Source organism: Rhipicephalus sanguineus, chromosome 7, assembly GCF_013339695.2.
Source record: "Rhipicephalus sanguineus isolate Rsan-2018 chromosome 7, BIME_Rsan_1.4, whole genome shotgun sequence".
NCBI lineage: Eukaryota > Metazoa > Arthropoda > Arachnida > Ixodida > Ixodidae > Rhipicephalus > Rhipicephalus sanguineus.
This window is the reverse complement of record NC_051182.1, coordinates 163,981,345-163,997,056: the sequence shown is the minus strand read 5'-3', so window position 1 is coordinate 163,997,056 and position 15,712 is coordinate 163,981,345. Positions and strand designations below refer to the sequence as shown.

Below are 15,712 nucleotides of genomic sequence, written 5' to 3'. Positions count from 1 at the left end.
CCCGCTGTGATTCGCTTGCGCGAGTGCGGCTACCGTGTACTGAGGAGTGCGGCGCCGGCAAGTGGCGGCACCCCGCGGCAAGAAGCGCATCTGATCCGAACGCCGCTCTCGATTTACGTCGGCTATCGGCCAATGAGTATGCTGTCTCTTGCGACGTAAACTGGCAGATCCGCGACGTCAACGTGCAGACGCCCCGCCCACTGACGAGAGTGAGAACCGGCCTCTGTTTGAAAAGAGGGCGCCTGTGGAAACGGCAACTTCGCGCTCCGCTTGTGGCCTTTACGCGGCGCGCACGACTGTAATATTTGGCAGAGCAGTTCATAGCCGTGTCAGCTTTCCGCAGGATGTGTTTTTTCAACAAGCCCAAGGGGTGCTTCATGACCCCTTTAAAGGGACACTAAAGGCAAATAACAATTTGTCAGAGTGAAAGCTCAATGTATGACAATGTCTAAAACGACAATATTATCAACAGAAGTGCCCTACTTGCCGAGAAATTAAGCTAAATGTATCACACGACGTGCGCCACGAGCGAGGAATTCTGGAAATGATCCCGATGACGTGAGAGAGTCCGACTACAATTAATCACTAGTAATCAAACTAGCTGCAATAAAAAAAGAACCTTCCGTGGATAAAGAGACGTAATAAAATGCTGCTTGTTCGTTTATGTTTGATTCATGGAAAAAAGAACCTCTTTTGGCGCTGCCATAGGCAACGGCGCGCGTGGGTCAAAGGTTCCGTTTTCGCCGAACTGTGCTTCGCCCGGCGCCCTGCTTCGCTCACGCGGTCGCGTCTCAGTGGTAGTTTCGGTATCACGTACTGCCGCATGTGTTTTGCACGCTCGTGAAAGTCGCTCTGACAGAAAGTTCGACAAAATGCCGCATGCATGTGATGTTGCCGGATACCCGAATGGTGCAGGCCGCCAGTGCGCGCCGCCGCGAAGTAAAGGCGGGCAACGTTGGGCACGGCAACAATGACGTCAGAAAGACCGCTTTCAGGCGGGTGATTTGAAGTGCGCTAACGTAATGCGGACACTAAAACGTGATTTTATTACAAAATAAGCACTTTCTTGGCACAAAAGTAGCACTACGAGGTTTCTGGACCGCTATTTCAACAATCAACGTCGACTTAATATTTGCCTTTAGTGTCCCTTTAATGATATAGTTAAGAAAGCACGCGACTACGCTGATGGCTCAGAAAGACGGGGCGCACCTTCCTGCGCATTGCAGGAAGTGCTGGTGCACAGCACTTCTCGAGGAGGCAGGCGTCATGAGTGGAGCAAAGGGAAGGAGTGAAAGAGAGATTCTAGAGGCGGACCAGGTTAAGATTGCAGCAGACGCGTGCATCAGTGCGCCTTCGGTGCATTCGACGATGACAAACTTCCTTCACAGCAGTTAATTACTTGAACTGATCATATGTAACCCCCTTTAAGATATATTAGATTGTTACCTCATGTCCCAACGATTCGGCAATTTTTTGTGCCAGTGGCTGTTGTGAATGCGCCTGCGCATAAGCTTTCTTGGTGTGAAGTTTTTTCGAATAAACTCAGTTGCAAGTGAGCGACTTTTCTGTCGTGGGGTCTATCTTCCTAACCAAATCCGCGCTCCCCTATGCAAGTAATGGCTACTCGCTGTCTTCTCGTATTGGGAAAGTCCAGTTACGGTTGTAGGTGAAAGAACTTTGTGTTTTGATTCCCCGTGTTCGTGAGACCTACCCGTCATTGTTGAACGTTCACAATAGCGTTATACCGCAGTTAGCTTTGCGGGGTTGGTTGAATTCAACCGAACTCGGCATATTGTTTAAAGTTTGGCACCTGCAATTTACGAGTCGGGAAAGCTGCTTTATCACGCGGGAACGGACGTCTGTGCATTTTCAGCAAACTTTGACATCGTTCTGCTGGTTTGCTTAGTTTTTGTCACTTTATTAGGGTGCTATATATTCAAGCCGCTAAATATAACTGGCACTTAATACACGCTTTGCAGTAACAACCTTCCGAGCTTGTGCGATTTGCTAGCCGCTTTCGCGCAGCAGGTTTTATACGCCTGCAAAGTCGATATTCTCATAGAAAGAGAGTGCAAGCATGACGCGAGAGCCGAAAACACGAGGCGAGCAGTTCAACTTGCTTCACAGTGGTTAAAACTCAGCTAGCTGCCTCGCGTCTAAATCGGCGGGTGATGCGCCAGCGGCACGGATGACTTGACTCTAACTTTCTCAGGCTTTTTAGTGCCATGGCGGTATAATTTCTTTTTTTCGCACGCCGCAAACGTTTGTTCACGGAAGTACACGGCTGCTACTGCAAACATGCCATATCAAAACAACAATCCGAACAACGCAGAACATCGATAGCGTGCACGGCTTCATTTCGCAGTGCATATGGACCATCAGGTATCTTTAACATGACAGAATGAGACTTACCTCGAGCTATACGCCCTACACAGTGTTATTGCGACCTGGGAAATGCATTTCGCGTTGAGTCGGCGTCGTTGTCGTCGATCGTCTGCTCTTCACCGTAAACGTGATTGACGATCCTTTCTCCTTTTATCAAGTTCGCTTTTGGAAGTGCCTGTCCAGCTTGAAGATCTTTTTGAAGCCGCACTGCAGGCGGTACATTTTTGAGGCGCCGCAAGTGCACCGCGAGAGCTCTTCACGTGCACGGAAGTGAGCGGGAGCGCGGTGGCGAGAACGGAAAACGCGCGTTGTATCGTATGCTCCCAGTTTCTATTTTTCTGGCACTGCCTGCCAAGAGTAGCAGCGCCACTAAGCGATGCTTGTGGAGCCTATACCTTGGCCTACAGTCGGTCACAAACCAAGAATAAATGTAAGCTCACCCGTCGCTGTCTCAACCACAGAGAATTTGCACAGATGACCCATCCGATTGCACCTGCCCATTCCCGTGACGTGAAGCACCTTTCTAGCGTTTCAGGTGATTGGTTTTCCCACACACATGTTGTTGTCGCTGGTTTTCGGTTAAAAAAAATGGAACTTCTTGGCAAATTTCAGCAAAGATTCGGAATAACTGCTTGGGGAAACGTAATATTTAAGTAGGGACAACGAACTTTTAATACTAACATGGGTAATGTTTACATTAGCACCGAAAACATACTTACGATTACAACGGAAACCACCTAGCACGGCTGCCTTGCACAGATGAATGGCACGCGCGCGCACCGCAGTTCTGGGGGAGGAGCTTTATTAAAGACGATAGTCCTTCTTGGGATACTTGAACGCAGAAATTTTGGTATGTCTTTCTGTCTGTCTGTCACGATTCAGCCAATTCAGCCACCCGGCCAAAGCTTAGGCACTTGCTGAACGCCCAGCCATCTTGAACTGGTAACTGCGTTCATACTTGTGAACATTGTCGATCAAAAAGCAAGTATTACGCATATCTGAGGCGCAACATCAATACGTAAGTATTAGGCGGTGTGTTCCTTTACTAGAAAATACATAGATACGTAATTCTAAAGACACTAGAATTTCTTAGGCTGCGCTGAAAATGCGATGCTATGCACGAAAAATCCCTCTTCCGACGATATGGTGCTGCCACCACCTGGCAGTGGCCCTGGGAACAGCATCACTGGTGGCCGCGGATGAGACCAGGACTCATGTAGTACGGCCGGCAGAAGACTATTGTTTTTAGACGACACTTGCAGCGAAGCACGCAGATACGCGGCCAATTTTTCTATTCTTAGGCTGTAACCGACTATTCGCCCCGTGCGCCACCGATGGCGGCGCGGCGAACGGCGCTCCGGTGACGCAAAGGCGGGGATTTGGCTTTTGTCGTCTGCTAGGCTCTGGCTAGAACAGCAGCATTTTCGTTATAGTTCGCTCGCGTCGCACGGCGTTCCTCGGCTACTAGCTGCATTTTCTTGTAATTATAGTTCTTTAGATGGCTGCTAGCATTACAGGAGGCTAAGAAACGTTAACATTTAACGTATCTTCTATATACCCACGGTCAGGATCATGCCCCCGAGTTCGTTGCGTCACTCACTGGGCTGGATAGCGTTGAAATAGCTTACGTGAAAGCGCGAACGTCCCGCCAAGCGAGTTAAAGAGAGTCTACGCTGCTTTGGAAGCGAAGCGCGATCAAGAAAAGTTAGCGTTGTGTAAACAGACTTGAACTGAACGAAAATTCACATCCACTCCCAATTGTAGTCATGTGGACGTGTGTACACAACGTTTGAGGACAAAATAAAATTGATAACATCATCGACCAGCGGGTTATTGCGGACAACTAGTGTAGATTGGGCGAGTTCGATGCACATTAAAACTTGTTACACGTACTATCGACTCCGAATGAAACGCCAGCAGTGGTGCGCGTGGTACAGTTCGCACCGTTATGATTAGAGATAGATACACTCTTGCGGTTTGTCGCTCGTGAGCCAGATTCATGCTTTCGATTGCGCAGTGCTGCCTAACCGGGTGTGCGTGCCTGTGAATGGCGATGACAGGACGGCGCGCACTGTACAGTTCCTAATGCTTGGGCAACGCGCTCCGCTGTTCGTATTTGAAGTTTTAAGGCGCGAATAAGACACGGACGAAGAATAGGAACACACACATTCGCGCCTTAAAACTTCAAATATGTTAAACCAACAAGCCCAGTCTGCCATTCTCCCGCTGTTCGTGTTTCATTTGACACCGATAGTACAGCTTGGTATGCAGTAGGAAAAATCGGCGAGTGTGTTCAGGAAGAGGAGAAAGAGAGCTCCTTCCCACCATTCTTCTGGCCCCTTCGGCTGGTTATTGCTATTCGTTAACGCGCCGTAACAAGATTGAATATTTTAAGGTGAAAGCCTTGGGTTCCTGGTCAAACGCGAAAATTGACCGTCGGCGACCCGAGTCGCAGCGTCAACACGAGTGATGCAAAAAATCATCACATGATGACGTCACCTTACGACATCCTCATGACACCGCAGACCGCCAAAATTTGTGACGTCATAACGTCACGTCACATGATGACGCCACCACTTGACATCGTCAATTTGCATTGCCTCCGTGATTGGTGGGTTGATCGCGGAGGCAATGCAAAACCAGGAGATGTGTAGAAAGCTTGCAATGCCTCCCATCCTGGAGGCAGTGCAAAACCATGTTACGTCCAGAAAGCATTCGGAAGGGGACGGGGAAGGAACAATACGTCGACTGAAAAAAAAAAGAAGATGGCTTTCGCATTCAAGTCATCTTAGGCAAATCCATAAGGGACGCTGTGAGTCTTTTTAGTACAGTGACCGCATCAAGCCCTATCGGGAGTCGATAGTTGAGTGTGATTTACACTATTTTGTTGCAAATACATCTTATTACGACTTTCGATGAGAAAGCTTTGTATTTATCTACGTTAGTATGATTACACTAATTCTGTTCAGCACACTTTCAAACGACCGTGAACGAGTCAGCAAACGTTGATTTATTAACGTAGGGGTTAAAATATGCTGCAAAAAAAAGACAACTCCGCACAACCTACCAATATTTCATATCACCGTCGTGCATCCCCCTTTGACACGCGCTCTCAACATTTTTCTTTCTTGTTTAAATTTCAAGTTCTTACGACGCGCTTACACGGCAGCTGCTGAAAACTTGAATTTAATCAAAGGTTGTTGCCTGTAACGACCACTTAATTTGTTTGAATGGCATCACACGTCCTTTGTCATGCGCTTAAAACTCCGAACATAAGAACTGAACCGAAGGAGCAGGCTTGGTAACCGAACACGCGCAGCACGCGGTATGCGTATATTGTGCTTTAACGCAGACACGGTAGCCGAAGCCCGAACGCTGAAGCTAGTGATCGAAAACGGGCCGGAAAGTCATTTTGAGTGCGCCACGGTCATAGAACAGTCGCGAAAAGAAATCGCCGCCATACATGCAGATTTACACATTGATGGCTAGCAGACGGCACCAGGAGTAATCGACACTGAACGTGCTCCTGACGTCAACTCCGCTCGATTTCGCTGGGCGTTTTGCTTGAACATTCAGTACAAATTGCTTTATGAACTTGCCCACTAATCTATCGATAACTCGAGCAAGAGAGATTGGCCGGCAGCGTCGTGCAGCCTTCACGTAGCGTGCGCGCGCGTGAAGAGCGTGAAGAGCGCGCGTGAAGAGCTTCAACTTAACAGCAGCAGCTTCAACTTAACAGCAGCAGCTGTAACTTAACAACGATCGTAGCTTAACGAATTATATTGCTCTATGCAGCTAAATAGTCCCCACGCAGCCGTTTGATATAGTTTCGCTCTGGAACAGCGTTTCTTCTTAACAAATGCAACCGTCAAGCATTAACTTTCGAATGTAACTGTCGCTCTGTTTCAGTCTTTCTCTCGGAAAAGATGATCACAGACCCGAAGCATTATTTCATGGAGAACGTTCTTTCGGTAAGCTTTTATCGGTAATATTGAGAAATCGTGTGATCAAGTGCACTTCACGATCTGTAACGTTATTTTGAAGGCCGAAAGAGCCAATTTGTAAAGGTAATAATTATTGAGATATTCATCTCTTTGTTCAGTATGAGGTGCTGTTATATATATTACTTTTTGTTGTCCGATGTCTAGAGAGAATATTGTTGAAGTCATTTATTCATTATGTCATTAATTGTGGAAACAGCCTATTTCAAGACAACGTTTGTTGTTCGATGTTTTCACTGAGTGTAAATTGAAGGAATAAGTATGGTAATATCAAAGTCAGCACGCTACGTGAAAAGCCTCGCGTGTGAAGACGATGCTAACGACAAGGACGTATAGGAGTGTAACTATAACACGACAGACGAAGCGCTGCTGTTAGTTACTCACCTTCGTCCTTGTTGTTTCCGCGCTGCTATACATGAGCGTGTTCAACCAGTTCGCCCAAAGAGTTACTCCTACACGAAGAATAGTTTTGTATTTTGCTGTGTGGGAAATGTTTTTCGAGTCAAAAGGGGAAGGGTCCTTTATAGGCAACGCTAAGGAGCTCTCACGAGACACGTATGAGATCACACCCCTATGCACCTCACGCGGTGTACCTCCGGAATCAAGCCACCTTTGACCAAGCTTTAATCATTGCTGAAGTAGTGCGACGTAATCTTGGTACCATTCTGCGTTGTGAACTGTGGACGCCGCCTTTTTTTAGCATATAAGGCTTTCGCCGTAATAATATACGTGTAGCTAGCATTTCTGCAACATGGCTGTCTTGATTACTCTGTGACTTCACGCGCCTTCTGAGTAAAATAAGACGACCAATAACGAACGAAATTTGCATATGCATGGTGATGGCTGCGCGTGTGAGGAGAAATTTTCCGATATTAGCATCTTCGGCGAAAGCAAAGAAGCATCAGCGCATGAAATGATAGAAGCGCATCGCATCAGAAAGAAACAGATCTTTGTCAGTGATACGTCCGTGTTTTGTGCTTGGCAGTGAATGTCTAATTATTCGATACTGTCTAATCCAGCTTCAGCTTATACGAAATTTCATCCAATCTATCGGGACGCGATGCTCAATGGTTCTCTCCTCGAGCTTGGCAAGGCTGTAATTTATAGCACGCAGTGTTCTTCTGAGAATAATGCTAGTTGCGAGTTAACACCTTGTCACCTTGCCGAATTCTTATGCGTGTAACTTAGTCGGACCGAATATCTCATTTTTGCACGCGACCATACGAAGCCGATGGATAATTATTCCAAGGAATGCATATAAGGCGTTATTTTTAGATTGACTTTTACTAAATTACGCTTATAAAGAGCGGGAATTTGAAGATAAAGACGACAAAAAAAAAAACAACTGGTGGGGACCACAGCCTGGCATAAGGCGTGCGATGCACTACCAGTCGCGCTATGGCGGCGGTCGTCCATTACCGCGTGTACTTCAGTATGTGACTGATGACGTGTAGAAGCGTTAGCCAATGCCATTCGTAGCCATGACAGTGTAGGATTCTGTTTGAAGTTCATTGGGAATATTTACCAGCCCAGCGCCTTTGTTCACACCAGGTGCTCGTCGATTTTCCCGCTCTCATGTTGCTGGTCGTGGTGTGCACTGTGCTGGCGGTGGTCGTGCCGGTGGGCGGATTCTGGACGCTCTGCTGCCGCCACCCGGACGTCGCCCCGTGCGAGGACTCCGAAGACGAGTTCAAGAGAGTCGCCTACACTGCCGGACTCGTCTGCTGCTGCATCCTCATGCTGTTGGTGCCCTTATCACTTGACATCCCTGGCTGTGCTAAATTTCTAAACGACTCTGTTACGCCCACACCTATAGACAGTAGCCGTCGATGATTTTTCTATTGGCGTCTTCTTAGGAACGGCGCGGTCACAGAGCGTAGTGCACTGAAGGGAGCATCAATGCGAATCATTGTTTAGTAATGCGGAGATCTTACTTCAAGAAAAAAAAATTACGTGTTACTCTTTTTCGCGAGTCCTGACTTTCCACATATATTACTGTCTTTCAAGGCACACGTCGACACAAGAAAGAGTAACAAGTAATTTTTTTTTGTTAAAATATGGAGGCATATAACATCAGCCGTAAGAGTGCCAAGTGCTTCAGCCAGCCGTCAATCGACTTAAGCCAGTGGTCGGCAACCTTTTGAGGCGTAGGGCCAAGTTGCATGAAGGCAACACGGCGGGGGCGGCACAGTAAAAAAAAAAAAGGGGGGGGGTGTTCGCAGAAAAAGAGAAAAAATTCGGTACAAAACTGGAAGAGAAATCGTGTTTATTTTCAGCACACATGTCACAAGGTTGCCTGTCACCTTGTGATATTATGACAGCATGTATGTTACAAGGTCGCAAGGCTGCATGTGACAAGGTTACAAAGAACCTTTCTCCCCCATTTTTTTTACCTGTGCAAATAAAGGGAGCGAGGACGTTACCTGGCTAAGTGTGAAGATGGGGGACAATGCCAACTGGATGTGGTCTTTCTTTGTTCATGTATAACCCTATCTGAGGTCGAAACTGCCATGTCGGCCATCAGATGGGAACTTCTGATGGGAACCAGAGGGGAGCTGGTGTTCTGACGTCGTTCCAGGGGCCGCATAATACTTCCCCGCGGGCCGCAGGTTGCCGACGCCTGACATAAGCGATAAAGAGATCGAGTCCGTCACACCCGAACACAAGCGTTAAACTGATTGCCGAGCATCTTGAACTTCATTTGGGTTTTGCAACGTGCGATGGAACGAAATGTGATAGGTGTAGCTCCGAGAGATAGGAAGATAGCAGAGTGAACAAACAGGGGTTGCCGATATCCTAGTAGGTATGCATCATCATCGTCATCGTCATCATCATCATTCTCAGCCTGTTTATGTAAACTGCATTACGAAGGCCTCGCCCAATGATCTCCAGTTTACCCTATGTCCAGTGTGAGCTGATTCCATTTTATCCCTGCGAACTTCCTCATTTCGTCACTCCATCCAACTCTCTGCCTACCTCGACTGCGTTTAATTCCCATCCCTTGGCAGCCATTCTGTTTCTCTTACTGGCCACTGTCCTACGCATTACGCGGCCAGCCCAGGTGCATTTCTTTCGCTTGATGTTCACTAGGATGTCCGCCACCCCTGTTTATATTAAGAGCAAAAAAGTAAACCTGGGCATTCGGACAGACAACAGACGGTCACTTAGAAGGACGGAAGGGATGGAACGAAATGGTGAGCGCGGCTTAGGACGGCAAGAGGCTAGGTGGAGCGACGAGGCCTCAAATGGAATCGGCTACCGCAGGACAGGATGTGTTGCAGATCATTGGGAGTTTAGACTTCGGGCACTTTATTTGTTCAAGAATAATGTACTTGCTTACTGTACACGTGGGATAATCGCTTACCGATGATGGTGTCCCGCTAACCCTGTTCGCAGGGTCTTCGCATCGTTTACGCTCTTAGCGCTGCTGCACGTGCCCATGGGTGTGAACAACATCGTGCCCCAATCGCATCGTATCATCAGCGACATCATGCTCTTCTTCGACAAGACAAGGAACGTAAGTACGCTGTCTTCTAATGTACAAAAATTTTCGCAGCGCTCCAGTACCTTTGAGAAAGTGGTTGCGTCAGGAACTGCATATCCTTATTGTAAACGCACACCGCGGATACACCTTTTTCTTGATTGTCTGTTAGAAGCATTCGGTTGTGCTTAGCAAAGGAACGAGCCCCTCGAACAATTCCCCTTCTTTCGTTCCCTCATAGAGAGGGCCTCTTCCCGGCATACTTGATGCCTTTATAGGTTACCGTGCGAGGGTTTATTGGTCAGCTGCCACTTCGTGCCAATATGACGTGCCACGTGATACCCTCTGGCAAAAGTGTTTCGCATTCGCCGCCTTGGCTACCAATGGCGCTGGCTGACACTCCTAGTGATTACACGCACAGAAATACCCATCAAAGTGGACGAGGAAATGCCCTCCGTCGTAGTCCGATTGGTAGAGCATCGGACGTAATTGGAAGGTTGTGGGTTCGGACCCCATCGATGGAAAGGGTGTTTTTCTCGTCCGCTTTAATACATTTCAATATTTGTCATAATTACTACGTCGCGGTTAAGAACAAATAACGTTTCCCATGCTTTACTTGGCTTGTTTGTTGGACTCTTTTAGTCGTATTATAGTTGTGAACAAGAAAGGAAAAAGAAATGACGCTTGGCGTACTGTGTGACGCGTAGAGCAGGTAAGCGGCGTTTTTATTAAATGGCGAAGGAAGAAAAAAGTCACAGTTTCGCCGCAAGGGCGAAGCAATTAATGCGATAGCAAGAAACTAATGCTATACGAAGTGAGGCTCGCCAATGGATACTCTCAGTTTGAACAACGCTCCTGTTGCAAAGGCGGCCGAAGCAGCGAACGAAACTAGCGTGCTTCAAGTGCCGAGCTGTGACACTTGATAGTTCGCGCTCATCGTCTGTTTGTTCGTTTAGCGGCGTCCCTTGCTCGAGTGACTTTCGTACGCTCCGTAACATCAGCGCGGACACCACGGTGAAACCTTGAAACAACCCTTTTCCCCTCACCACCAGAAAACCGCGCGAGCAGACAGCGGAAGGGCAATGTTCTCCTTGCGCAAATATAAGAAGCGAGCGAGCTCGCCGACGACTTTTAAATGCGCCCGTCGTACTCCTAGCGCCATCTCGCTGGTAATGAAGAAACGCTTATAAGCGCCGGCCGTCTCTGAGTCCGTCCAGCGGTAAAGGGTGTGTACATAATGCTCGCCATTAGCTACGCGGAGGATCTGCGTTTCGTGGCGTAGCGGTTAGCGCCACTCGCTGCGGAGCAACAGGTCCATGTTTCGATTCCGCGCTTCGGAAGCATTTTTCTGAATTATTTTTCTTTGGGGCTTTTATATATATATATATATATATATATATATATATATATATATATATATATATATATATATATATATATATATATATATATATACATATACATATACGGTGCATGACGGCGACGGCGACGGCGAAATTCAGCCGAGACTGTCCATATAATTGCTATCGCAATAAAAGAACGCTGTAAAATACTGATAAGCAATACATATATGTGTAATTGAATAGCCGGGGGTGTGTCACTAATCCCTTTAATGGGGATGGCAATCGCCGTGCGGATTCCAAGGGCGGACGTATCGGCCCCCCGAAACGCACCACGAAAGCGCGGACAATTTAGAGTTGGTCCTTTTAGTGCGCCAGCGAACGCCGGTCCGAGTCAGAGCCGAGAGTCGATAACACAAACGAAATATATTCTCAGTTAAGGCAATACAAGCATCTCAAACACATGCACACTCGGCTGGTACCAGTTACAATTTCGCAATCTAACACAGATGGTGTTAACACAACGGGAACTAAACAAACAGATCACGCGCTACAAGTGCAATCTCATGCATTGCAACTATTCAAGAACAGTTAAAGTCCTGAATATTCAACGGCGTGTCCAGTCCACAATTCTTGGACGGTACTTGAACGCTTGTCTTCCAGGAAAGACTCACGCCAACTCCAGCGCAATCTGTCGTTGTTCCTTCCGTCGACGTAACTTGTTACGGCTCACACGGCGTCGTCATCCCATTCTCCCAGATCGACGATCGACTGACCGCACAACACCATAAACGCGTCTTCTTTGGCTGACGGAGCCACACTCAGCATACCTTCACCATCTCCGGGCCGACTGCCTCCCTCACTCACTGACTGCTCGCTGGTCGTCGTCGCACGCTTTTATCCCTTCTCCCCCGGGTTCTAGAAGCGTCGGGAGCATTCTCCGACGTGCAGCACAGCCAAGGCTAGAAAAAGGGCGAGAGCTTTCTTGTAGGTTCGAATCGCGGCGGCGTCGCTCGGCGATGCGTCATCCTATCCCTATAGAAAGATCCAGGCTTTGCCGGGCGTTTGATCTGAGACTGCTAGTGGGCGAGGAGGATGCGGCGCGTCGGCGTCTTTTGATACTTGCTTTTTCGTTGTTCGCGCTTCTTGGGCGAGCGGTTGGCGCCGTGTTATCCCGCTGCCGTTTGAAAGTGGCCGCGCGCGCGCTTTATTGACGCGCTCGTTTGTGACACGGTACAATTCGATTTACATATAAATTTCGTGGAAGAGAGGCAGGGAACAGTGCGTCGGAAATAACGAATATGGCTAGAAAAGAAAATCGCTTCGCGGCACTCGAACGACGATAAAGGTAGACCGTCATCGTACTTATGTAAAAACTTTGCATTTCGTCACGCTGACCTCAAAATCAAAATGAAGCAAAAAAAATGAAGATGAAAATTTTAGGGCTCAGCGCGAAAATACTGAGTATGGGCAATATTTGTGCAAGTAAAATGTGAGAATGTGCCTAACTTCAGTACCGTTCTTCTAATTCTTCAAGCGGTATGCACAGTGAAGATGTCGATTTTTCGCGGTGAGACATGCGGCGCCATGGTGCGATCTCTCGTGGCCTCTAGTTTAGATTATCGTGTAGCCCAGAATTACGGTTACGGAAATTACATCTTATGACTGCATCGATCACTATGATCATGATTATGTGTGTCTATCGTGCCCGGGTCCGCTCGGCATAGCTTGTACTCGCCTGAGACGTGACGTGATATCTTTTTTTATCTTTTCGTGTCGTCGCCGCTGTGTTTGTTCGAGCCATGTTCGCATGATAAATATAAAGCTTCCTCATTAAAAATCCTGGATTAGCGCCTGTTTGCACAGTCAGTGTGTATTCGGTTGATTTTTTCCCAATTTCGTGCAAAGGTTCTGCTATTGCGCATGGACATTATAACCGCATTGCGGCTTGCTGCGTTTGCGTGCAACTTACTCGCTTTATTGCGATAGCAATTTATGGAAACTCTCGACGGGTTTTTGTCTACGCTGTCATGTCCCTCATAAACTTCAAATCGATAACATCGCCGAACGCGTAGTATGTTTTACTCGCGATTAAAAGCTCACGAGCGCTAGCGACGAACGCGGCTGAAGCAGTGATGAAACGAGCTGGCCATCTCCGTCACACGGAGGGCGCATGCGATAACATCACTCCGCGTGCGAGGCCTGCGTCGACTACTGCTCAAGCAGAGAGGAAACGCTCCGCCTGTTTTTCCTCGAGCGAAGGAGCACGAAGGGACGCCGTGGGAGGGGAGGGGGTGGATGCGTCGCTCGAGCAGTAACTGCGAACTTTGATAAGAGCGCGGTGTTACAAAGCAGATACGAAGGTCCTGGGCCAGCTGTCTCCAAACGAGTTTTCCTGCTTCTTGGACACCCCCCCCCCTCATTTCGGAGGACGGATTTACCTACACCTGCTGTCTTTTCCCTGAACTGAGCGCTTCGGCGGGAAGCTGGCTGCTACACGCGGGTCCCCTCCGTGGGACGCGTATTTGCATCGAGTGTGCTTTTGGTTAAAGCTGGTGCCTTTGTTCGTAAAAGGATTATCAGTTCCCCGAGGTGGCATTGTCCCCCCCCCCCCCCTTTTCTTCCGAACTGGTCGGACGTGGAGAGTGAGAGCGCAGTGGTCCCTGGCGTGCCATCCTGGGGGCGGTGACCTATGTGTCGAAGAGACGGACCCTCCAAAGGCATGCATGCTTGTGATTGGACGTTTGCTAGTTATGCAGCTTCAAAGGCATGCACGTTTGTGATTGGACATTTGCCGATTAAGGAGTTTCCCTATCTTGGGAATGAAGCGTATTTAAGGAGCAGCAGAGCGTCTGCTCGGGACGGATCGATCGGACTAGATGTCGCTCTGACGATCCTGTCCTCTATGATGTTGTAAATAAACGTCTGTTAAGTTTTCCTCAACGCCGGTCTCTCTGCCTCGGCTTCCTGCTGTTCTGGACGTCCCTGGGCCTGCGGTACGACTCCCGCCGCTCAGCTCCACGCTACCCCCGGAGTCCGCGTCGGCCAACGACGCCGCACGTAACAACTGGTTGCAGCGGTGGGATGGATCCAAATACCCGCTCGTAACAACTGGATGGCAGCGACGCGATTCTGCTCACGCCAAGTCGCAACAAGCTCGGGCCAGCATCGGGATCGTCTCCGCCGAGATCGTGGCTGCAGGGTGTAGTGAGTGCTTGACTTTTCTTCACTGAGATTTTACCAGGCTTTGTCTCGAGTTTTGTAATAAAGGTGGTAATTTTGGGTAACTACTCTACGTTGACCTGTGCATAGGAACGTAGCGTCTTAGTAGTAGTGAAGTTAGCAGCACTTGCAGCAACCATGAATCTGAAGGCACTGAAAAAACCGCTTTTGCTAGAGTTAGCTAAAAGTTTGAATTTGGATGTTCGAGAACAAATGAGAAAGCCAGAGATTATCGAGGCTATTGAGAACCTTAAGGCAGACGACGACGAGCTCTCAGAGTGTCTAGAGCTAATTGAGGAAGAAAGAAATGAGAGGCTAAGGCGCGAAGCGGAAGAAAGAAATGAGAGGCGCGAAGCGGAAGAAAGAAATGAGAGGCGCGAAGCGGAAGAAAGAAATGAGAGGCGCGAAGCGGAAGAAAGAAAAGAAAGGCGCGAAGCGGAAGAAAGGGAGCTTGAGATGAAGCGCCTTGAAGTCGAGCTGCTCAAGGCTCGAAGTAATAGTGGAGGTAACGAAGCGTCTAGCGGAGTAGAACGGAAGTCGTTCAGGATGAAAGACCTAATGCAACCCTACCGCTCCGGAGAGGACATAGGTCTGTTTTTGGTAAACTTCGAGCGCACGTGCGAGAAGGCGGGTGTTACCAAAACGATGTGGCCGCAGTGCTTGCTTACCTTACTACCGTGTGAGGCTGCCGATGTAATTGCCCGCTTGACAAAAGAGGAAGCAGATGATTACGACCAGGTCAAGTCGAGCCTGCTGAAGAGGTATAGATTGTCAGCGGAAGCATTCAGGCAGAAGTTCCGGAACGCCGTAAAGCAGAAAGACGAGTCGTATGCTGACTTCGCATACACGTTAATGTCTAACATGAGGGAGTGGCTCAAAGAGGCTAAGGCGTTTGAGGATAAAGAGAAAATGATGGAGTGCTTCGGACTCGAGCAGTTTTACCGTCGTTTGCCCCAAGACGTTAGGCTCTGGGTGCAAGACAGGGAGGACGTAACCACTGTCTCGAAGGCCGCGGAGCTTGCTGAAGAGTTCGTCTCGCGCCGCGCGCTTGATAGAAAGGAGATTCCCCAGCGGGAGGGCCAGAATAGAAGGGCGACTGAGTGGAAAGGACACACCGTCCAAGATAATCGAGAGCGCAACGCTGAACCCGTAGAGAAGGGGGAGGCAGTAAAAGAAGCCGATCTGGCTCAGGAAAATCACCAAAAGAGGGCTTTTGAAAAGAGGCGTCCGCTTGTGTGCTACAATTGCCACAAGCCTGGTCATATGGCGGCGTACTGCGAGAA

The 15,712-nt window shown here is 48.4% G+C and overlaps 1 protein-coding gene across 1 annotated transcript in view; it reads left to right on the top strand.

Annotated features, from left to right (window-relative positions):
* Positions 1-15,712, top strand: part of LOC119399234 (uncharacterized) — a 44,067-nt gene that overhangs the window by 2,866 nt on the left and 25,489 nt on the right. The window contains exons 3-5 of the mRNA XM_037666050.2: positions 6,295-6,356; positions 7,938-8,128; positions 9,783-9,903. Of these exons, the coding sequence (XP_037521978.1) occupies positions 6,295-6,356; positions 7,938-8,128; positions 9,783-9,903 (374 nt within the window). The remainder of the gene's footprint in view (positions 1-6,294; positions 6,357-7,937; positions 8,129-9,782; positions 9,904-15,712) is intronic.